This window comes from Phaethon aethereus (genome assembly GCF_964289735.1).
Source record: "Phaethon aethereus genome assembly, chromosome: 3".
Lineage (NCBI taxonomy): Eukaryota > Metazoa > Chordata > Aves > Phaethontiformes > Phaethontidae > Phaethon > Phaethon aethereus.
In genome coordinates, this window is record NC_138576.1 from 35563714 (window position 1) to 35589059 (window position 25346).

General features: G+C 39.1%; 1 protein-coding gene across 1 annotated transcript in view; it reads left to right on the forward strand.

The window, feature by feature from the left end:
- The window catches only part of CD109 (CD109 molecule), a gene marked incomplete at its 3' end in the record, with an annotated part of 79807 nt that extends 54881 nt beyond the window's left edge, over positions 1 to 24926 (forward strand). Inside the window, exons 24-33 of the mRNA XM_081997591.1 lie at positions 2372 to 2453; positions 3760 to 3988; positions 4536 to 4701; positions 5773 to 5963; positions 9681 to 9836; positions 9922 to 9987; positions 17243 to 17379; positions 21605 to 21761; positions 22176 to 22278; positions 24736 to 24926. Coding sequence (XP_081853717.1) covers positions 2372 to 2453; positions 3760 to 3988; positions 4536 to 4701; positions 5773 to 5963; positions 9681 to 9836; positions 9922 to 9987; positions 17243 to 17379; positions 21605 to 21761; positions 22176 to 22278; positions 24736 to 24926 — 1478 coding nt within the window. The remainder of the gene's footprint in view (positions 1 to 2371; positions 2454 to 3759; positions 3989 to 4535; positions 4702 to 5772; positions 5964 to 9680; positions 9837 to 9921; positions 9988 to 17242; positions 17380 to 21604; positions 21762 to 22175; positions 22279 to 24735) is intronic.
- Positions 24927 to 25346: the final 420 nt, after the last annotated feature.

Here is a 25346-nt window from a genome sequence, read left to right on the forward strand (position 1 = left end):
AATGAGTTTGAGCAGTATTTCCAGGCTGTTTGAAATGTGAGACCCCTTCGTCTTTCACATATTTCTGAAATCCTTTCCATCCTGATGCACTCTTCTTTCAGCCTTGCTCAGCGAGCCTCCTACATCTCCTGGGTTCCAGCCAGTCCTCTGGGAGTTCCAGTGTACATCTTCGTAATAGGATCCTTCTTTCCCTTGCCTTTTCACTTCGATGTGTTGACACTTGAAGTATCGTTTTGCATGTCTGATGGAGTGTCCGTTGGAACGAACGCGGTGGTTCACAGCCCCCAGGTCTCCTGTTCCAGCATTTCTGCAGGCTTCCCCGTGTTAGATACGCTCGTGTTTGGAGACTTTTGCGTGACTGCAGCAGCGTTGGCGTTGAGAAGAAAGCTAGCAGGCTATAGAAAATAGCTGAGTGATCGCTCCATCCTCCCTCTGGTTCTGCTCATCTTTCTGATCCCTCCCAACCTTAACAAATTCTGAGATAAATTTATCCCTGTCTAAGGGCTGCTCAGCAGTCTTCGTTAAGCAGGCTGTTGGTCTTAGTTTAGTGCTTTTACGCTACCAGCAGCGTGGTGATTATAATACTTATTGCTGTATATTGCCTGTTCTGCAAAGAAGCAAAAGACCTCAGTTTTCAGGCCTTGCAGTCAGATACTTCTGAAGAGGAAGCAATCTACTTGTATGTATACATATATTTGTGTTCCTCATAGCACATTATTTTGAGGCTTAAACTTTGACAGTGACTTTTGCTTTCCTTGGTGAGAAATGCCACTTACTCCTCCCTTTTTCCTCCTACTTCGGAGTGCTTGACTCCTCAAGATCATTAACTGAAATGACAGATTTGTCTGTATGGGAAAGATTCACCGGTTTTAATCATGTAATTAACCACAGTTGTGTTAAATACATTAAAAAAACCCCTATGTTGGGGAAATTGTAATTTCAAACTCTTCTAAAGGGACAAACACTAAACCTGATGCTACTGGGATAAGAATTTATATAGGAAGGTGCACTGGTATAATGTAGCAGTTCAGATTCACATCTTTTCATTTATTCTATTGCAGAGAGACTCTGGCTAGGATTTCATTTTACAGTGTAACTTAGATTGAGGGACCAGGCCATCTGTTCCTCAGTAATTAAGGCTGTTATTCGCTCGCTATGTATCTATTGAGGAATACTCTCCTGAAGAGTAAGCGAGTGATTAATCCTTTATCAGTGAAAACAAGGAGCATTTTGCAGGGGAACAGTTCTAGTTGAATGGACCTCATGGAGCATATTTGTAAATTCATTCATTTGTGTAGGACTTGATGGTTGCCTGAGGGTTTCCCTTCTGCCTGGTTGGTTCAGTATTGTGTCTGTATCTGTCAGCTGTTAGACTAGTGAATATGCTTTCTTAATTATGATAGACAAAATAGTAAAGCCAAGGAAAAGGCAAGGTGGGGAAAAAGAAGAAAAGAGGACTTGTGAAATGCTATAAATAGATATATTATTGTTCTGGATACACAAATGGCAAGCAAAACATAAGGGAAGGAAGGCTTTAGATATCAGAAAGTACAGTGAGTAACATGTCATAGGAGGCTCTTCATTTCTAACAGTAATATGAACATTGGCTCTGCACTGAAGTCAGCTACTGAGTAAGGATGCAGTAGAGCAGCCAGTGGGCCCGTGGGGCCCTTTTATCACAGATGTCCAGCAATCAGGAGAAAGCTGCACTTGTTCTGGATACTGAAAAATCTTCAGATACGTTTTAGATGGATCTTTCTCAGGATTTCAAGATCTTCAGGTCTTTTGAAAATTTTCACTCCTTTCACAACAGCCTCTTCCAGCCTGCTTTTTCTGACAGTCCTTTTGATTTGGCAAAAGCAAGTTGCTGAAAGCATCTGTTTTCCAGCAGCGTTTGTAGCTTTGCTGTACCCTTATCCTTCCAGTTGGAAGATACTGCATTTTTGCTTGTCCTTCCTTTTGCTGGAAAGGTAGAGCATTTCTGTAGGTGCACAACTCCAGCTCCGCAAAGCAACGGAGCACTGATCTGTAGCTGCTACTCTGCTCTGCGCTCGCTGCTGTGCTGCTGGACCCACCGAGTTATGTGGGGGCATGTCTCTGCACCGCGCTGTCGTGTTTGGGTGGCAGATGAGCAGGAGCTTCTGGTTCTGCTTTTGTAGATGGATCTTGCATGCTACTGCTACCTGCTGTCTCATCTTCTGTGCGGCTTTGTGTGTTCTTACACATTTGGGAGATTTTTTAATGAAGTAAGAGCTCAGGTTCTACCCTTCTCAGCCTAAGAAAGTGCCTTGCTTCACATCAGCAGAAGGTTTGTGCTGGAACCCTCATGAGAAGAAAGTGTTCAATACCTGTCTCTGCTTTTCCACTTCAGGCTACCAGAGAGAGCTGCTTTTCCAGAGGGATGATGGTTCTTTTAGTGCCTTTGGAAATGAAGATCCCTCCGGGAGCACATGGTAAGTCGTTCTGCCAGATTCACTGTGGAATTTGAGTATTTTAGATATTTTCCCTGCAACTAAAATTTTTTTGTGAAGCTGGTAAGAATTTCCAGCCTTCTGCCTGGTTTTCATTAGGTGTTTAGGCCAACTCTAAGGTCATTCTGCTGGATAATGTGCTGTCAAAGCCATTATTAGGGCAAGGCTTTTTAATTTTGCAAAAGATGAATGATGAATTATTTTAGCCAGGGGAATAGCTTTGTCTGAAAGGGTTGGGGTTTTTTTCCCTGCTTTCCTCAAAGGAATGAAGAATAATAATTAAATGACTTATTCTTGCACTTGACTGAAAGCATTTAGGACTATGGGATCATCTTTGCTTCAAACAGATTTTCAGTTTTCTCCATACTGGAGGCTGAAGACTAACTGAGGCATTTCATAGGGGGTAAACAGAGTTACTGGTTGTAAAAATTTGTCCTACTTACCTCTCTCACACCTTCTTTTTTCAAGACTGTAAATATAGCTGAAAAAGCCTTTCCAGCCCTGAATTGCACCCTGAGAAGCATAGTGACCATAGTTGTGGAAGCTAGATAGATAACAGAGACAAGTTCCAGCACTTTGTTTAGCTAAACCATGTTCTGTTAGTTTAAATATACTTACATATTTTAGTACATGCTGCTGACTACATAGAACCATCCCAGTTACTGTACCACTGACTGAGTCCCTCTGGAGTCAGTGAGCATCTTTCATTGACGTCAGCAGGATTTGCCTTAGGCTAAGTATTGATGGATTGGAAAATGAAGATAATTTATCTGTACTGGCAACTCTGGTATTTAAATAGTGCAGTGACAGGTTACATGAATACACGGTTGGCAAAGAAAGGAGTCAAAGCAGAACGGGATTATTAATAATAAAACAACAAAGGTTGTTTCAGTGATATCATTGCAGGGATAATCATGATAATTAACATCACAGTCATAACTGCATTACTTTGTAGTTGATTTTTGCCACTTCAGCCTAGCAGCAGGAGGCAGGAAAGCAACATTTGAATAAAGATATACATGTGCTGGCAGACTTGGAGTATTCTGTATTTATTTTTGAAACGTAACAGCTGCAAAAGGACTGGTCTTTAGTGACAAGGACATAGTTTCATTTTTTTGTGGATTAGGCTTAGTCTACTTTCTTGTTTGGGTGAGGCTTGTATTTTCCTCTGTGCTTGGGAGGTGTGTGTAGAACACCTTATGCATCACAGTATTCTTACATCATCTTAAACAGAAGAAGCTGTAATATGTTGCTAATTTTGTCATATTTGATTAACTTTTTCCCCAAGGTTATCAGCTTTTGTATTAAGATGTTTCCTTCAAGCTCGTCCATTCATAGATATTGACCAAGATGTACTCATGGATACAGCTAAATGGATTGTCCGGCATCAGAAATTAAATGGAGAATTTCATGAGCCTGGGAAAGTGTTACACAGTGATCTTCAAGGAGGCACCAATAATCCAGTCACTCTCACAGCTTACATCATGTCATCCCTCCTAGGATTCCCAGATAAACAGGTATTGGGATTCATAAATAGAATTCATGTTTATTGGAACACTTCATAGATTGTCATAATACCTGGCAAACACTTGGTAGTTTAAGGAAATAGAGGGACATCTGAACAGGGACAAAATTTAACCCGATTTTGTTAAACTTCCCTGTACTTTGGCTTATCGAGCTGAGACAATACAAAGTTGTGCTGTTAGGCCCTTCAATTTTATGTGCCTTTGCAAAATCTAAAGCCAGTTGCTTTTAGCAAGAATATTGTCATGGCTTTAGTCCAAGAACTTGCGAAGAAATTTATGGGGCGAACTATCCTTAGAGATGTTAAGTCGTTCCAATTGATTTTATTGAGATTACTCACGTTCATAAGACAGTGCCAGATCTAAAGGTTTGCCTTTGAGGTTTGTGCCTGTGACTCTGAAAGAGATTTTCAGTATTTCTTGATTGTTGTTTTGTGATAGTAGTGTTTCTGTTTCTGTACAAATTTTTCTTTTAAATTACAGTATTTCAATATATATATTTTATTCACTGTACATTCTTCAATATGATCTTCATTTCCAGCATGCTTATGTCATCAAGAGTGCTACAAACTTTCTAGAAGATAAATTAGAAGAAGGCATTTCGGATAATTACACTTTGGCACTTGTGACATACGCATTGTCCTGGGCAAAAAGTACAAAAGCAAAGGAAGCACTAAATATACTGAACCAGAGAGCAGAACACCAAGGTATTGTGCAACTATCTTATAAAGTTGTATAGATGGATTTTTCTGTCATATTTAAAAATACCTATCATATATCTACAGCCGCATATAGAATTAGAGATGAAGAGAATCCGTCTGAATTCAAATCTGTTTTGATTAGATATGATATAGAGAATAAGCTAAAAACTTCCAAGACACCCTTAATGAAAAATGTCCATAAATGAATGACAATTCACAACATTACTTCCCAGTTTTCCTGTGATATTATGTTCGCTTGTAAGATCAAGCTGGTTAAAGAGAGATGGATGAGGTTAACTATTCCAAAGTGGTTCCGATAGATCAGGAGGCAGTGGGGGGCAATTAGTTAAAATCAGAATGAAGAGTTGAAGGATTGGACTTTCTGTAAGACAAAACCGAGGTGTTTTGTTATTTTCTGTAGGGACCCATCATCTCATTATCTTTAACCTCTTCTGAGTTCAGCATGACTGAATTTTGTTCCCTGTTTTGGAGGAAGAACAGATCATATGGAGTATAAGAAATTGAAGTTTTTGGTTCAAAATTTTAACTGTTCTCTTGGAAAAATCCGAAGGAATTAATGTTCTACCCTAGAAGTGGAGCCTCTTGGGTTTACTGTGTTTACTGAGTGAGGTCTTTCAGACAATAACTTTAGGGAAGGGAGGAAGTCACTTTTTTGGAAAGCTTCACTCAGGAGTGAGCCTAGTGAGCAGCCATGATGCCTGAGGTGCCTTCTCTAGTCCCAGAGTGAAAGGAGCATCCAGCAACGAGCTGGCCTTTTCACGAGGGCTCCTTTGCTGTGAGCAGTTCAGGCTGACAGCAGAAGGATCAAAGTGAAGTTCACTGAAGTCAATGGGAGTGACTGTTTGGACTCCAGCTTTTTTTGTACCTAGATTCAGCCACTGCTGAGGAAATGCTTGTCAGTCCTTTATGGGACCTGCGCCTAAACATTAACACAATTTTAAAGAACCTTGCTAGATCCCATAGTAAGCATTAATTAGGATGTTTCCCCTAATTCTTTCCCAGAAGTCCAAAGACTTCAGTCTGTGGATCTGAGGTTATTATTGGTTCCTTTTGCAGGAGAATTTCGTTTCTGGATAACACCTGCTTCTGAAATTTCTGATTCATGGCAGCCACGATCCATCGATATTGAACTTGCAGCATATGCTCTGCTCTCGCACTTCCATCAAGACAGATTAGCAGAGGGGATCCCTATTATGAAATGGTTAAGTCAGCAAAGAAATCACCTTGGGGGATTTTCATCTACTCAGGTAATATCTTGTCTCAAGGCTCTTTGTTATACTTTCAGAATGAGCACTGTATATTAAAAAAAAAAAAAAAAGAAAAAAGGGAACATTTCTTTTTGCATAACAATTACTGAGTCTTGTTTTTCTGTAACAGCCTTGGTTATGTGCAAGCTTGCATTCTTTGCGATATTGGCATCTTAAACCTGGACTACCAGTTTTGGTATTTTGGCAAGTATAATAAAAACAGAATTAGAGGGTCGCTTTGATTATTTAAAATACTAAAACCAAAATAATTTAACTCCCCCCCACCCACCCCGCCCAATTTAAGAAGACTAAGTGACGCCCATGGAAAAATAATTATCAGATTTTCCAAGCAAGTGTGATAAATATCTGTGCTTACGTTCCTTTGAAGGAGAGAAACCTCTTTCTATTCTTTCCATATGTGGGTCCTCAAACTCCTGAAAGGCTATTAAAGAAGATAAGAAAGGGGAGCAGGTTTTAGAGAAACAGCCTAACCTAGTGCCTCTGTTGGCAGTTGGTCTTAATAATGTACTTTGTCCTTATTATTACGTAGATTTTTTGATGGGCCATGAAATTTGGAAGATCTTCGTTATCTCCAGGAGGTTTCCATGTTATTGAAACCATATCTTTGTAAGCTGTACTGGCATCCAGAAAATTTATATAGTACTTTGGATTGCATTAGTTTAAAGTGGTTTTTATATTAACTACAAATGCTGGTCACAGTAAAATGTCACATCTCATCATACTGCTTGGTACCAAGCTGTACAGGCTATCCTTCATTATTTTCAAATGTTTGTTGGTATTAATCTGAGAGAAATTAGTTCTACTAAATAAAATGTAATTTAAGAGCCAACCTGGTTCCCCGGAGGTTCTAGTTTTTTCCTAATGTGTTAATTCTTGCTTATTATTTGAGGAGGCCAACTGAAGCACTAAACGAGTTAAAAATCTTTTCTTTATTCTCCAGAAAACATTTTTACTTGAAAGTTTGAAAATCCAGCAGTGTACCATTTACCCCTGAAGGTGAAGTTAAGAAATTAATTGAATCCTTTTGTTCTTCCATAGTCTAAACTATTTTGATTTCAAAATTATTCCAATGTCTCTTTTTAATTTGTGGAAGTGACCTCATATTTTTTGTTAACTTCTAACATTACTTTAAAAAAATGTTTGGAGTGTTTCCTTCCATGAGTTAATTACATTAGAAACTTAATATATTGTTAAATGATATAGAGGAAATTAATCAATTGCATGTGTGATGTTCTGTAGTTAGAGTATCATAACTCACTGCAATTTGTATATGTGGTATAGATTACTATGTATATTTTGCTTTATACTGCTTTTAAACTTTTGGCATAAAATGTTCATATTTCATGTGTACAGAAATACATTTGTACAAAAGATGGGGACAGACTTTCTAGCAGGGCCTGCAGTGATGGGACAAGCGGTGATGGTTTTAAACTGAAAGAGGGTAGACTTAGACTAGATAGAAGGAAGAAATTTTTCCCAGTGAGGGTGGTGAAACCCTGGCACAGGTTGCCCAGAGAGGTGGTAGATGCCCCATCCCTGGCAACATTCCAGGTCAGGTTGGACGGGGCTCTGAGCAACCTGATCTAGTTGAAGATGGCCCTGCTCCTTGCATGGGGGTTGGACTAGATGACCTCTAAAGGTACCTTACAACCCAAAGATTCTATGATTCTATGAAAAAATAACACATAAATGAATGTGTGGGAAAATGGTAGGGAAGAGTAGCAAATTCTGCAAAGCCTGCCTTGCTGGGCAGGAGGGGCCTATGAGTCTGGCTTGAGACCATATTCCCTAACTTTTCAGGTTGTGTATTGGACACAACATTGTCGTACTGAGCCATGCACCTTGTGCTTTAGCTGTGAATGTTTCCTGGGGAAAAGCCTTGGCTATGCTTTCTGCTTTAGAGCATGCCAAGGGGAACATTTGTCTTCTCTGTAGGTGGTTCTTTGCCGTCTTGTTTTTCACTTGTGTTTCTAAGAGTCATTTGAGTCTAGGATGTGGAAGAGCTCTGAAGTCACCTTCAGCAATGACAGATAGCATTTTTAGACATCTTGTACTCCGTCTCAATTTAGGGTGAGAAATGTAATTGTAAGAACTTGGAAAAGGCACTTCAAGGTGTTCCTTGGTTTCCACAACTTACGTAAGGGCAGGCATATTTCTGCTTTCAGATGTTTAAAATCAGTTTCTCCAACAAGATCTTATGGCTCCTTAAGTCTATATGATAGATCAGATATATAGATGTGTTAAGTCACTGTTGTTTCATTTGCTTTAATGTTTTATAAAGAAGTTTTATAAGTTTGGGCTTCCAAGCTCTAGATCTTCAACAGGAACTGCCATATGAGTAGTCTGAGTCAGAGTCATTCAGATGCTTTGTCACTGTCTTCTGCAAAGGAGTAACTGAAGACATTCTTTCAGGGTACATACTGGCCTCTTACTGAAAAAGTCTGCTACTTGCTCCAGGCTATTAAGTCTTCTCGTAGACCATTCGTTGCACCTATTCTGTCACACCATGTTAAGCACTGGAGTTGGGATCCCAGCCGTAGCGGTTCAGCGTACCAGCAACTTTGGCACTGTTGTTAATCATCTGATCTTTCAGTGAAGCAGGTCACCTCAGACAGGGGCGTGGCATGGGAAGGAGAGTAGTTTCTAATTGTTAAGGTGTGGCTTCTACTCATTTAGAGTGAATAGGCCGCATGTGGCGGAACCTTAAGGTATGGCACATTCACCACATCGTAGTTAATGAACTTCTGTTACATTAGAATTTTGTTACTAGAAGTGACCTAAGAATGAATAAAACACCTCTGCATGCCGAGCCTGCAAGGCCAATTCCTTCACTGTCACTGGTTAAGAATAGGTGCAAAGTTAACTACTCAAAGAGAAAAAAATCCCTGAGAAACGTTAGAGATGTATAATTGGTTACTGTATTTTTTTTCCAGAAAATAATGGATGTTAAAATTCTCATTCACTAAACTGTACTGAAACAAATGTTCAAAAACTGCCTCTTGTGTTCAAAACCTGGAGAGCTAAACCTGCAATCATGCACAAAGATAAACAAAAGATAATTTTATATATATATATATATGAATTTGTGTTTATAAGCGTATTCTACAGTGGTTAAACAATTGCACAAAACCTTTTGATCAAATACGGAGTATAAAAACTAGGCTGAATCCCTTTGAAATTGTTGTGGGGGTCTGACAAAGACTCATTTCAGGCTTCTTTGAATAGATGTTAATAGTTTTTCAGACCTATAGCTTTTGCTTCGGTTATCAAGGTACCCTGAATAACTCCTGTGCAGTACTGGATATTTAATGCATAGTCAACAAATCTAGAAAGTAGCGGTATCATTACTTTCCTCATGGGCTTTCTCTTCACTGTCCCTGTCGTGTGTGCTTCTGACTGTTGTGTCTACCACCATGTCACGTCTTCCACATACCTTGCACAAAGGGGAAAGCTTCCTTAGCTGTCTCCCACCTCATTCTCCATGGCACAACAGCTAATTTGTTGTCCTGTGTTGCCATCCCTTTTCTGTGTTGTGCAATCCCAGCAGAGGTGTGGAGGTGACTGCATGGAGACCCCAACGTAATCAAAAAGTGGGACCATACAGGGAGTCTGAGCTCCCCAAGACGTGGCCTACGCAGGCAGTTCACTGGGCAGGCTTCTTCTCTTTAGTACAGAAGGGTTTGTTTCTCTCAACAGGACACGGTGGTGGCTCTGCAAGCCTTGAGTCTATTTGCAACTCTCACTACTGCAAGCAAAACAGAAATGGATATAACAGTGACAGCACCTTCTTTGAAAACACCAGAAACATTTTCAATCGATACGCGAAACCGTTTTCTGCTTCAGACCAAAGAGGTACGGCAGAAAGTGAGGAATACTTTCGTAAAGTCTGCTGACTGAAAGTACTTTGAAAATACTGTTTTACTCATCTTTCTTTCAGATTGCCCCGGCACAACCGATGACAGTTACAGTGGCAGCCGAGGGAACGGGGTTTGCTGTCTTTCAGGTACGCGATGCAGTTATTCTTGCTAAAGATATGCTCTCTGTAAGGAAGGTATATTCTGGAAGCTTTATAAAACATATTAATAAGAACAGTCTTCTGAAAAGTCTTAAATCAGTACCAAAGCACTTGACTAATTGAAGTGTGCTGTGAACCAGATATTGTGTGAATGGACATGTTCATGTGCTTGCTTGTGTCCGATGGCCTGGCTTTTTAAGTACTACTGGCACTTCCATGGGCCAGAGCCATATCAAAGCAGCCCCATCCTCCTGCAGAAACGCAGCGTCCGTTTGCAGGACGAAGGACTGCAGTCGTACACTGGCAGGCACAAAGGTCACAGTGAAAAAGGCATCTGGCACCAGGCAGAAATGCCTCACTGGGAACCCGTGGCAAACCGTGGTAAGGCACAGATCAGTACAGAACAAGATTACACTGCTAGTTATTAGAGTTATTTTCCTGTTAATGAAGTAGAATACAACAATAGTGCAAAAGCTAAAAATAAGAGAATGTTACAGCCAGGTTCTCCAGCAATTTTTACACTGTTCTGAAGTAGCATGAAAGACAGAGTCAAAGGATCCTGCAAACAGCCAACAGTAGTAGATGCTTAGCATCGACCAAAAGTGGGGGCATGGCAGAGAGTGGAAGGAGAATATAGTGATCCCCTCTCTGCCTGTCCTGCAGAAGACAGTGTTTCAGTAGTATAAATGCAAACATCTTTACTTATATTTAAACAAATTAATCTGGGATCAGCACATATTGTATTTAGAACTAGCAAACAGTAAATAGCCCTTTTATGCTTTTCAGCTGCTTGGTCTTCCGCAGTAACAGAGATTATGTTCTGAAGAAATTCTGCCTCCAAGATTTTCCCTAATCCTATGAGAAATTCCATATGAGAAGACGACAGTATTGGATCTGATTTGATATGGCCACTAATGGATCTCTCTTCCCTGTTGTCCTGTTTACGGTAGTGGCTTAGAACCAGACAGGTGAAAGAGAAGACCTTTGAAAAGCTACAGATAATACAGAAATATTAGTCTTTGAGCAGGAGAGACTAATTTTATTGGAATTATATAGATAAACTCATAATTGCTGAGTGTGTCACAAAACCAGATAGAGTTCCTACTAGACTCCTTCTAGTCATGTTTGGGAAAACTGAACTTGGGCTGCCTTTAATGATCTTCAAGTTTTATGCCAAGTCAGATTCCATCTCAAGTTCCTTCCAGCCTGACCTTCACTCCAGTGTTCTTACGCATCTGGGGAACAAAAAGGCATGGTGATTGTTGGTAAATAAGCTTTTGGATAAAAGACCTTTACAAAGAAACCTTCACAGCTGCCTGCCAGCAGTGAAGAGCAGCTAGAGATACACCTCATTCATTCAGCACCAGTCTGCAAAACCCATAGTGCCGTAAATCATGAGCCATGTTTATTAATTCCCAGAAGTGCAAATTAAGTTTACAGCAAAGTTCAAAAGTTTCAGAGGATAATTTAGATTCAGACCTGCAGGCCAAGATAGGAATGAACTTCTCAGCAGGACTGCGTTCATACATCTCTGGTTTCAGTGGGTGTGTATATGTGGAATGTAACAAAGTGGGGCTCCAGAACAGTTAAGACTACTTAAACTTAATCATTGTTGAGAAATATTCCCTGATATTAAGTCAACTAATTTGTCAGGCAAGCTGATCAAAAAATTTTCAGCAAATTGTTTCTTGCTGGAAGACACTGATTTGTGGAAAGGAATGCCTTTTGTGGAAGCACATTGCTTCCAATTATGTTTTTGCCAGCAGGAAAATTTCACATCCAAACCAGCATGTCTGGTGAACACTGAGCAGAACTCTTCCACCCAGAATAGCTAGAAGTTTCCTCTGTAGTTGGAGGGCTCCTTGGGGTTGTATAGCACCATGATTTAAGTTCCTGGTTTCTTGTATGAACATGCAAATTTGCTCACAAATAACCAAGGCTAAGTTATCTTCTTCATTTAGGTCACTGTGCTGTTGGTTTTTTTTTCCTTCAGCTTTGAGTCAGAGATGCTGTGACTTGATTCAAAATATTGTACTTAACACACTGGAGTAGCTTCTCCAAAACACTTTCTTTGCTGGGACCAATCCTTTCCTTCTGCTCCTTTGGCAAGTCTGGTATTCTAAAAGAAAGAGCACTGATGACATTTGAATAAGATTTCTCTTTTTTTTCCCAGACACAAGCTAGATCTGGGTTGCATTTAATAAATCAGATAGCATATGACATTGCAGTCACATTTCTTCAGCTGCGTTTCATTGTCTTAGGCCCGCCAAAGTACAGTGGTGAGATTCACTGTTCTGGGATTTGACTTTTTGGCCAAATGTAGCATGTCAAAACAGTAATTCATTTAAATATCGCAAAACACAGGATTCGGTCCGTTAACAGAAAAGGCTTCTTTCCCAGCAGAATGGATTCTTAGAAAAAAACCTGCTTATTTTTTGTTAAAACTCACTATGTGTGCAAGTTGGCAATGCATTCACTCTTGACCCTGCAGGATCTCATAAAATTGTATATTTTTATTTTGTATAGTATAATTGCAAAAGAAGATATTTACTTGTATTTTTGTGGTCCTGCTGTCAACAAAGTCTCCTAGCTCATACCTTCATTATGTAGGCATATACTATGGATGTCCAAAGATGCTGATTCTGCATGGGAAAGGAAAGGATGATTGTAGAGTTAGAGTATATGAATGACTCTCTCTAGAGAATGGACTCGAAGAAGTGATCTTCCCTAGGTGGCCTGCTGAAATTCTTGGAAGAAACACCTCTGTCTGGTACTACTGTGAACTGGGTTTGGCATAGGTTTCAAAAATTTAGCGTGACCTTCTGGAACAAAGACGGATGCCACTGAAATGCAGGACTAGCAATGAGGGCAGGGTTGGTGGGCTCAAGGAAGAGGGGTATGGGCAAAGTGGATAGGTGGGCAAGAGCTCCTTGATCTCCTGGTCATGTATAGAGAGGGATGAGGAGAAAGCAGAGAATCACCTGTTACTCATTACTGAAAAACATTGACTGTTTTTTTCCACTCAGCATGTTTTTACTAGACTTAGGCAAGGGACTGAATGTTATTCAGTGTGATGGTACTGAAAAAGATACGCTGCGAATTGCACACATATTTCTCCATTACAGTTTGAGTGTAGTCTAGCTAGTTGAAAAGGGATTGGGAAATAATGGAGACAATTTCATTGAATTCATGCCCTCAATCTGGCACATTTGTGCTGCTAGTTGAAGAACAAAAAGGAGAGGGAAAGAGACATTGATTAGGGCATTATAAATGATTCATGTTTTTTTGAAATGTAATGCAGTTGATTGGGTCAGATGCTGTTACAGGCATCTTTCTCATGCGGAAGATTAGCTTTTAGTTTTCTCTTCTTGGACCTCTCAGCAGGACTGGTTGCAGTACGACAAGACTGGACTGGTTCTGCTTTTCTGCCTTTAGCTTTGGCAGCTGCTTCTTAGAAGGGTTAAGAAGAAATACAGTTGCTCGTGTTGTTGATTTAATGCTAGTTTATTTATAATAACCTTCTTTCCCCAAAGTAACAGTGTAGAAAGAAGGAAGCTTTAATTGAACTCTGGGTTGTGAAAAAGATTTTTCCTTCATTGTCATGAGAAGTCAGGAAACGAAAGTCATACCGTAACAGTGATAACTTATTCTATGAAAATACTAGTTGATTGACCAGTTCAGTATGTGGTTTCAGACATCCTGCATTGGCAGTAAATTCCCATTTATTAGCTTTTTCTGGCAAAAGTTAAAAAAGCTTTTGTTTCTCTGATGACAGATCGTTGAGGCACCCACCAGCTTGTGTTTACCAAACTTTCTGCATGCCTTTAACTGGCAGGCTTTCTAGATTGGATTCATCCTTGGTACCGCCTTCTCCTGCAGAGCAGTTGTACAGGGTAAATCTTCATTGTTGCACCACAGTTGTCCCGAGTGCCTGTATAGAATTGGCTCTGCACTCATACATCATGCTAAATTCAGCAATGCGGGGCAGGGTGACAAGAATCATGTGTGTGCAGATGAGAGAAAGAGCATAACGTTCATATCAAGGAGTGAGAGATGTACCAGCAAAAGCAAAAATCAGAAATTAAAGACTCCTCTGTTTGCACAGACTTGCTAGCCTATAACGGACTTGCTAACCTCTGACTCGGACAAACCGACCTTTAAATTTGGACTGACAGCTTTCCATTTGCTGACAGAAACTGTTGTAAAGGGACTATGATTTTCCAGAAGCACTCTTGATTCCCTTCTCCTTAGCCAAGCAAAGTGCATGTTGGGGTCTTGCAAGGGGAGTTATTTGAGCCACTTTCTGATTATATTTCTACCAAAATCAAAGAAGATGATCCCCCCCTGCCCTGCCATGTGTTTTATCTTGACTAAGGGAATGGATAATGATTATTATTAGTTTGCATGTGAAAACTATGTACAAACTTAGTGTTCTGTTGTTGGTAAAAATCACTGTTTTGCCAAATAATGTCAACTATTCTTTGATAATAAATATTTTCTTTGTTGTATTTGATTTTGTCATTCTAGAGTTTTGAGTTGAGCTTTCTGAGCTTTTTTTTTTTTGACCCTCTTCTGAGTCAGCAACCCATTCTCTTGTCCTTTGTTAGAGGTGGTGTCCCATTTGTGCCACAGCAAAGGGATGCTGCAGTTACCATCAGCATTACATTGGGTGTTGATCAGTCTGAAGCACCTTAGAATGTTTTCTCGAAGTTAAATTTCATTTTTCGGGTCTTTTATTGGCTGTAAGTACACAAATATGCTAGAACAGATGTTCTGGGACAACTGATACTGTTCATTATCCTGTATCCCATAGCGGCCAGTAGAGAGAGGATGACCAATGAAGGCTACTAGATCAGGGCAAGCATGAAGTGATGTCTCACTGGTATACCCTCTTGCCCTTCACCAATTTGCAACGCAGGGCCTTCCCAATTCACAGATCATCTTTGTGTTCTCTCTCTGGCTTGGTAGATATTTCCTTGATAGATTTTTTTATTTCTTCCATAAATATGTAAAATTTTAAGATACATTTAAGAAGTTAACGACAGCTTCTTGCGGCAAGTAGTTCTGTAGCTCATGGTGTCTTGCATGAAGAGGCACTACCTCTTTCTTCTCTTGAATCTGCTCTCCTAGTTCTTATATTTGGAGAGAAGGCTTAAGAGGGACTGTGTTGGGTCAGGGCAAAGCTCAGTCTAGCCTAGTGTTCTGTTTTCCACAACAGCCAGAGGTGGATGCTCAGGAGAGAGTAGAAGAAGATAAATACGTGTAATATATTACCTGATTGTCTTCCACCTCTTACCATGTATTATTTGAGACCTTCAGCTGGAGATAGTTTCTGTGAACTTAGAAGATTTTAATTCCATGAAGTTGTCTGTTTTGCCCTTGAATGCTTGTACAGTTTAGTATCTGCAGCATCTTATGGGAAGGAATTCCACAATTTAATCTTGCACTGCATGAAAAGCTGTTTCCTATTCATCTTTCCCATGCTGGTTGTTATTCTGTAGACCTTTACTGTGTCCTTCATCCAATTTACCTGTTTATGGCTGAATTTTCATCTATGTTACCCTTTCTTAAATGGTAAACATATCCAGTAGTAATCAGTTCAAAACCCATATGTACATAAAAATTCTTTTGTTCTGCAACTGTTTGCAGTAGTCTTAGTCTTTGCTACCTCAAATAAATTATTATAATCAGCAAACTTTATTTCATCGGGTTTTCTACATCATGTATGGATATGTTTAATGGTGGTCACCCAGAACAGATTCCTTTAGGACTCCACCCCTTTCATGTATGAACATTCATTCCGACCCTCTTTCATGTATGAACATTCATTCTGACCCTCTATCCCTGTCTTTTAACAGCCCTTTATCCCTTGGCAGCTTCTTGTGTTCCGATACCTTTAGCTAGTAGTCTTCCTAACCAGCTACATGCCAATATAACATCCAGGTAGCTTATACTAGACAGAGCTCCATTGTCCGTGATTTTTCATTTGATTCAGGTAGCTTGTGAGTTTATAGCAACAGCATATTATCCAACATGTCATATTTACTAATTTGTCCACTAATTTGACTCTTTGTTATAGTTTTGACCATGTTTTCTGGTACAGATACCAAGTTTACTTTATAGCCACAGTTCTCTAGACCTCCAGTGCTCTTTTAAAAATTACTGTCACATTCGTCATTCTCCAGTCTGGTACCAAGGCAGTTTTAAAGAAACACCGCAGGTAGTGATTCATCTGTTTCTTTACCTCATCAAGTTCAATTCTGTAAGCAGTACAGCCAGTTTTTTTACTGCATAATTTTCTGTCATGGCTAATAATGTGAGAGTACTCATTGGTGGCTCAATTCCAGCTCCAGCATTTCTGCTTTGGCTGTTGGCATTGGTAATTTTACAGGATATTGAGATTATCAGGCTATCTCCTAATTATTCAGACCTCTTTTAAGGGCTTCTGGTTTTACCACTCTTCTACCACTGTTTCAAGCATCTTATACACATGTACACTAGAAGAATTGGCAACTCTTCAAACAGTGCCTAACAGATGGGCTTATTTTGTATTGATGTTACTGTTCTCCATTGGACACCCTGTCACATTTCCTTACTCAGCTCACTTAGCAGAGCTTGGCAGCTGTTGAGCAGAAAGGGTAGGAGCTCTGTCCTTGAGGCAGGCTGAAGACTATAGCTTTGTCATTGCATAGATGAACCAGATGATGAAACTACTTACTTCAAGAAAATTCTGTTGTTCTGAGCTTGGAGTAACATGCTATTCCTCATCTGTTTTGAGTGTATGAATGCTCTGACCTGAAGATTGAAGACAAATTCTGCACATACGCTATCTATTTGCTCTTGCTCTTCTTTCATATACAGCCTGACTCTTAACCCAGTGGGTGTCAGTCTCTGAAGTTTGCCTTTATTCATCCCATTTCACACTGTCAGGAAGTAGCTGCATACATTATAAACCAGCAGACAGCAACTAGGGAGAAAACTGCTCGTTGTCCTAGAGCTCCCTTGTGTTGGCCTCAGCTGTGTCCTGCTAATTGCATTGGTTCTGCTGCATTACAAAGTGCTCAGTAAGGATATTTCTTTCAGAGAATTCTTATGAATCTCATGTGTACAACTGTCAGATACAAGGCCATGTATCCTGTCTCATGCGAGCACTCCTCTGGCGTTATACAGTTACAAACATAGTGTTTTAACCACACAGATTTGTTTACATATGTCATCTAATGTCTCTACTTGCAATCCACAGCTCAATGTTATTTACAACACAAAACACACTGATCAGAGGCTCAGATCTGTCCGAAAACAAGAAGCCTTTGACTTGAATGTTGATGTAAAGGATGACAAAGATGATAAAAATCATTTGACCTTGAATGTGTGCACAAGGTAGGTAATTGAATTGAAGCATCTTGTATACCTCTGTGTCTATATATCTTTTAAATTATTTAAAATGACCTGAATTATCTGTTTGTTTGTATAGATTTACTAATGTATGGTATATAAATGTTTAAAAGAATTACTTTGTAAAAATGGCAGTAGTTAAACTAAGAAGCAATTCATAAGTCAACAAATAGAGTGATAGAACTTTTGTGCAAAACTGTTGCTGGCCAGGTCGTATTTTTTTATTGGTATACATAAATATAGTGGCACCCTAAATGTTAGAGGTATATGGAAGAGTTTGTGTGAAATACAAGAAAAAATCTCAAAAGCTTCTTTGGTGCAACTGCTTCTTAACTGTGTGGAGAGCTGCGGACCGACTCGGAAATTGAACCAATGTCTTCCACATTCTAACTTCTAGTAGCATACGGTGACAACTGCCCATTACTCTTACCTTTCGTGAACAGAATGCTTTGCTTTTGATCTAGAAGTAGATAAAGTAGATACTTTTTTTTTTTTTTTCCCTTGGTAAAAAGAGAAGGAAGTTCTGAAGTGCTGAAAATACGTGAAATAGAAGTGATAATTTTTTGGTCATCTCTATTAATAAACTTTGCTTGGAACAATTTTGGCAGGAGTCAAAATCCATGTTTACGTAACGATAAATTCAACAGGGGTTTTGTCTTATTGTGCAAGTATCTTTGTGGTCTTTCATTTACCAATATGTCTTATAGTTATGAATTTGGTAATATAATACAATGTAAGCATCATTCTAGAGTTGAAAGAGGTAATGAGTTTTCCAGCCAGTCTAATTCTATTCTTTCTGCTGAATAAGGGAAGGGGGGGGTGTACTTGGGATGATGTTTCTTGTTCAGTAAACACGTACTAAGAACTGAGCTGAGACTGCGGAAACACCATCTCAGAGACCACAGAGCAGCCACCAGATGTTACCTGGGTAGAATTTGGATCAGAAGAGAACAGGTGACATTGAACAGTTATATTGCATATTCCTAGGTCAGCCAGTCATTAAACCAAGTTGTTTCTTTGACTGCTTTGCTACCTCATTTTTACTTGCTGTGAAAGTGTTTATACATGTATTTAAAAGAAATATATGAAGTTGGTTGTTCCCTGGCAGTTTCTTCAGTGTGCACTTCTTACTGTAGTTGAAGAGCCCTGCATATTTCACAGAAAACCCTATAGGACATTGTATCTCTCTCTATTTGTTTTTATCTTCCATCTTTTATTATCTACAAGGATATTGAGGTGACTACATTCTTTATAATTTAGGATTTCATCTGTTTGTGAATACTTCTCCTAGAGACACTGTTTTCTTCTTGTGACATTATAGTGGGTTCCTTGTAAATGCAAGATTTGCAGAGTACCACCTGATCCACCGTGATTACTCTTGCATTCCTTTCCTCCACATCCTCTGTTATTTATTTAAACACCGTGTACCTAGAACTATTTTTATGCTCTGCCTACCACAAGGGAGCTGTGACTGGAGATGGAGCCTCTAGGTGACACTGTCATACAAATAATCAGCTTTAGTGAATATGATTACAGTACAGAGGGGATTGATTTAATTTGGGAAATAGCCAGCAGGCACAAAGCCAGAGCCCTGTTTTTATGTGTTTCTGGTACCAATTCTATGATACAGATGGTGGGCAGGGACGCTAGAATAGATGAGAGCTCTTGAAATAGAATGGACTTTTTCTCTTTTAAAGTTTTCTGTGAAGTGTCAACAGCTTTCTAAAGTCTAGCACAAATGCCTGACATGTAAGTGGCTTACATGACGGGTCTGGCATAAGTCTTGGCTGAGCATTCTGATTTTCTAGCTAAGACCTTTGGCTCATGAATACAGACAGGAAGGGTTCCATCTCTCTGGGGAGAGGGTTGGAAAAGTGCAAATGTGTTGCAAAGTGTTCAAAGGATGGGGGCAAATCTAGTGGCATTATAAAACTGCCCCAGGAGAATATTTGGAACATTAAGGTCATCAACTCTTATCATGGAAAGTGGACTGATATAAGTTCTAGTAAATCTTTGTTTCTATTTAGGCTGAGACTTCATCTCTGCTTGCTTGGCTTGATAGACTTGGCATCCTCTTCTTTTTTTTTCCCTATATATTGTATATAATATATGCATTATCTATATTAAATTCCTGAATTAGTTTAAAGCTGGTATACTTATAATCTTTACAGCATCACGCGGCTTTCAGGTAGAGAAGCCAAAGTAGGGAAATAGAGAAAGACTGCTGAAATCTCAACCAGTTCAGCTAGCTGTGAGTATGCATAGTCAGGTAATGGAGGCTGCAGCTTTGAATTTTTTTTTTTCTCTCTAATCTGTGGAATATTCCACCTTCTTTCAGCAGCTTGATAGTGATTGGCCATGGTCATCTCAGTTGGGTATCATTTATGACACTGGAGAAGATAATGTCTCATTTGAATTGGACTGATTGTTGGTTAGAGGAGCTAACTCACTGACTGGGAGAAAAATGCCCAGTGGCTGCCAGTTTCTTCTCTGGCCAGTCTTGTTGCCTGCATGTGATTTCCAGGCACGGGAAGCTGATTACTGATGGTTCTACTCACTCTCTTGCTTATGCTTTCTGCCTATGCTAGCTTGGTGTCATTTTCTCCTCTTTGCATCATCTATGGGAGGATCTCACACAGATCTCATATTGCTGAAGAGCTGAAATATAAAATTAAACTCAAAACTAAAAAAAAGATTCTTAGTTCTCTTCAGGTACAAGCTTCAAGTCTTCTTTCTTTTTCTTACTGGTAATTCTTCTTGCATGGTGATTATTTTTTTTTTTTTTCTTTTTTAAGAGACCATGGAGCTGTAGAGATGATACCAGGAGCCACTCCCAAGGCGCTCTCTCCTCTTTGTTAAGAGAGCCAGATTCTCATAACTTCTAGGGATATATCTTATTCACTTCTTGATAATACCAAGCTAATTTGGTTACCTGTTAGTATTTTGGTAGCATCCCAGGCTGGCTAGACAGCTTGGGTATTTTCCTCTCCTCTTACTGGTAATTATGCAGAAATAATTACATCCAGTTCCAATTCAGTTATTTGTTTTCAATAGCAGCTACTTTGGCACAGCACATCATCCAGCAGATGGTTTCATTTGTTTCTAATCTCATGAGCCAACTGAAGTCAGCAGTTGTGCTGTATTTCTTTCAAAGTCATATCTGCATTCAATCAGCCATGCTGCCAGGCTTAACAGCATTGCTTTGAAAGCAAGTCTTCCCTTTTTTTTTAACCATCCAGCTCTACAAAGAAATAGTTTTATCCAATTACTTTCAACTACTGTCAGGCCTTCAAAATGAGGGTTGGAGACACTTCTATTATAACAGTAATCATTTACCCTCCATGCCAAGGGGTAGGAACCTCTTCTGCCACCTACTTTATTTAAAGCAATACAATCTTTTGCAGGTCATTTAAGTATCACTTGTAGCACAGAACACCATAAATAGATTTTGATAGTTCTGTTGTGTACCATAGTATGCAAGGCTTGCTCAACAGAGCAAAGCTTTTTGGTCCAGCATCTGATTCTCATATTGGAAGAAGATGTAATAATAAGTATTATTTAGGAAAAAAAGAAGGAACTCAACTTACAAAAACTTCTTTTTCCAAAATTGGATGAATAACATGGCTATGCATTTTAAAACTGGGGCTTTGAGAAATAATCTGATGATGACTTTGTTAATGAAACCATCAATCTCTAGATGGAAATATGAAAAGGTTTGGGAGACTTTTTTGGTCTTACCTTTATCTCACCCTCCAAAAATGAATAAAAGCAAAACAATGCATCCATAAGAGGAAACATGTATGTTTCAGTTCAGTTCAAGAGATCCTACAGTGGTTTCTTAATTACTTCTTTCAAATTATGTGTTTAATTGCAATATTTCCTGCATATCTGTGATGTAAACCTGTACTTACAGATGCCAATGGAAAGCTCCTAGTGGTGTCAGTGTAGTCTCTCATGTGATTTACATACTGTAGTTTTCTCAGCAATAAACCTGCTTTTGCATGTGTGGTTGAAATTATCGGGCAGAATAATAGAGAAATCCATTATTATCTCTTTATCATTAGCAATTTTCTTGTCAGCTTTTTGTTCCATTTGTTTCTTAAGTATTATTAAGCATTGTTTTTTCATAGTTGGGATTTAATGATCAAACAGTTTCTTTGGGGAGTGGACTACTGGATTTCTACTAAAAGTTTCTTTGTGTCTTGAAAAGGTACTTGGGTTCTGACACAGCTCCCAGTAGTGGTATGGTCCTCATGGAGGTTGACTTACTCAGTGGTTTCTCTGTGTCACCAGACTTCATTCCATTAGACAATACAGTTAAGAAGATGGAAAAGGACAATGGAAAAGTCAACCTATACTTAGACTCTGTAAGTTGAAAATAACAAAGAAATGTGTTTGTAGTGATGTTAATCTTGACGCTGCCATTGTTTGGTTTAAATTTGGAAAGACATTATGATTGTATTATTTGGGGAAGTCAACATCTGCTATTCATGTTGAATTAATAGTTCCACTGTTTATTAGTGAGACTGATTGGGTAGGTACAACTCAGTTATATTTGTAAGGTGTTTCTAGATTAAGCCTCTTAAAAATCATATATAAGGCAGCAGACATTTCAAGAAGTCTGTAATTTGGCCAAAATGGCTACAAATGAGATGAATATATGCATCATGACTCCAAGTCTTTAGAAAAGAAGACGACTATCTCTAAGTTAGAAGTCCTTACCTCTTCCATGAAACCACTATCACCAGGGTTCTCAGGATGTTTCTCTTCTGTTTTTCTAGCTAAATGAAACACAGGTTTGTGTGGATATTCCAGCTGTGAGAGACTTCAAAGTGGCAAATATCCAAGATGCTTCGGTGACTATAGTGGATTACTATGAACCTAGTAAGTGTCAGTCATTGCAAATGGCTCTTAGTGATTCAGAAGTTTAAAATAAAGTTTCTTTTTGTGGAAATAGGACAAATTTTGGTGAAGAGAAAGCCACATTGCACTGAAATACACTTTTTTTCACTGAACTGCAGCCTTTTTGGATATTGGCGTGACAAATTTTCTAACAAATAGTAGTGTTTTTCCACATACGTGTTTACTGTCCTAATAGGTTGGTTCCTCAGCTGGTGTGAATTGTCATAACTTAATGGCCAGCCGGTATAAATTGACTTCGTTCTGGCCCAATATGTTCCCAAAACTACCCAAATGAAGCAGGAACTTCACTGTGGTTCACTTACCAAGTTAATGATTATCTTTCAAGTAGCTTTTTCATCTGTGTCTTGTTTAAACTAAGCATCCTTCACTGGAGAAAATGCCAGTGTTTTGATTTCTATAGTTAAGTAAAAATTATGTACATGGGAAAAACAGTTTCAAAGTTGGTGTTGGTTGGTTTTTGTTGGGTTTTTTTTGGATAGTGTGTTTTAGAGAAAGGCAGCAATGTACAAAGCTCTTGGGCAAAACGAAAAGCAAAGAAAGATTACAAGCTGATGGAGAAGATATTAGAGAGATTTTCATTACACCATCCAGCTGAAACATTATTAGGGATACCATATAAGGCTTGGTTTGAGATAAGGCATAAAAGAAGTTGTACAGGCAATTTTCTTCATGTTTTTAGCACAAGACAGAAGACAACCGAATATGCTAGGATGTGCACTACTTGAGCTAGATGAAGATCACATTTATTCTGTGTGGGATGAAAAGATTGTTCAGTCACAGAAGTTTGAACTAAAATAGGAAATTAGTGGCTGTAACTAAACTGTCCATTAACCTAGGGTGTGTTTTAAGTCCTAGTGGCTTAACAAATTAGAGCAATTTTTATTTGAAACAAACACATAACACTTAGAATCTATGGCCAAAACGAGTTTCCACATGCTTCAATGATTAGGGCAAGAGCTCAGGACCTAGTCTTTTGCAAGAATGCTGTTAGATAGGCTAAATGAGTATGTGTTTTTAAAAGTCACATATAAATGCACATGTGTAAATACATTTAGTGTCTATAAATTCTCAATTAACGAATCAATATTAATTTAAAGATATGAATTAATATCCTCAAGGACTAAAATTTGTGTGATGTAATCAGTGCTGCAATAGAAGGCTTTAACTTTAAAAAAAAGATTGCTTCAGATATTATTTTACAAGATGCCATTCCTGTTACTATGTAGCATAGAGGTATCATTGGTCAACATATATACATATGCCATGATTCCGAGTTCTTCTGAGAGAAGTCCTTCCTATCTAGTACAGGAATGTGCTTTTGTTTTAATCTATTATTTTCCATCACTCTCATAGTTGGTGACCCAGCCTGCAGATGTGTATTTTATGTGGTGGTGACAGTCAGATTCATGTCATATTCAGAGCTAGGAGATGGCTAAGTATTCCTCATGCTCTAGTATTCATCAAAAAAATTATGTCTGTGTGGCAGATATTACAACTGGTATAAGAACTGGGTTGGATGCCAATACAGCAGTGCCAACAAGGAGGTCTGCCAGGGTTAATATACACAGCTACTCAGCACGTTCAAATGACTGTGCTGCTTCTCTTACCTGACTTTGTTCAGAGCTAGTTGGTTGTCACTGTTGGGTAAGCGTTATGCCCTGTAAAGATACATCTTCTATTTTTTTAATGTCTTGAGGCTTGAAAGGAAACTGAATAAAATTTCAGTTAAAAAATGCTAATAATAAAAAAAGTAATTGCAGTGTCCCTAGTCGGAATAAAAACCTTCAAACCACAAAACCCACTACAGGAATGAAACTTTGCAAAAGCTTGTTTTGTGAGCAATTAACATGCATCGATGCTTTTGAAATGAATATGGCTTCTAGTCTGTTTAGCTCTGTAGCAACCCTTCAGAAAACTGGGGAGCAAAATACAGGCGCAGGAGCTAGGTGAGGTGGGCGCTCCCAGATTCAGGAAGGTGAAACTCCCAAACATAGTACTGAGAGTGAAAGTGTCAGTTATGAGACCTAGCTCTTAAATGTCATAGCCAGTTACCTGCCGGGTAAAGCATCCCAATTCCTTTGTCACGGGGGTTACTGCGTAGGTAGGGGCAAAATTCCTTTTAAAATGTTTGACCGGGGTTTCTGAACAAATTGGGTCTAACAGTTGAGGTTGAGTCTATGAAAGTGTGCCTTTTGCCAAGCATTTGCCTGAATATATTGAAAACGTTTTGGTGTTGTGGGAGAAGAGCAAAGATTAATGCCTGGGCTTAAACATGCACTCTGGGAAGCGTTCTGCAGTGTACGATGAGAACTGCCTCAGAGTTTAGTGCATCCTTTAAAAAGGCTTTCTTTGTGAAGCTGATTTGTTTTTCAGTTCTCAGAGGTTCATTAACTAATGTTACCTAACCTTTCTGACCAGGGAGAAGAGCGGTGAGAAGCTACAATTCAGAAGTAATGCAAAGTATAACCCCTTGTGACTTCTGTGAAAGTGATTGCAGTCTTTGCCACCGAGATGGTTCACCAGCCTTGCTTCAGCACTCTTCGTTGGCCTCCTTGTTCTGTGTGCTATTTATCCTTCACGTAAACTTGCTGTGCAGTTGTGTGCTGTAAAAGGAAACAGATTACGTTTTGCATCTAAGGTTTCCATAAATTATCCAAAGAAAATGTTACGTTCAGATACCAGCCTGTCTTTAGTGATTACAGTGACCAAACTCCTGCTGTGTTTGGGGAGAGCTGGGCTGGCCCATATGGTAAATTTCTGGCTGTGCCAGAAAACTTCTTTAAGTGTCTGCTGGAAAAACTTTGCAAGTGTTAGTTTCATACTGAAGTTATTTTCTGAAGAAGCACAGAGTTAACCAAGAAAACAGTCTGAGAAAATACAAACCTAGCTCCATGTTCCTACTCCCTTTTCACCCCAGCTTTCGATTGTGCTCGTTTTTAGGGACATATGTTAGTTTACCATGATTTTCTGAAACACTGTCTGCTTCTTTGGTGGGGTGTTGGTAAGCGGAGCACTGGGAGCTTGGTAGC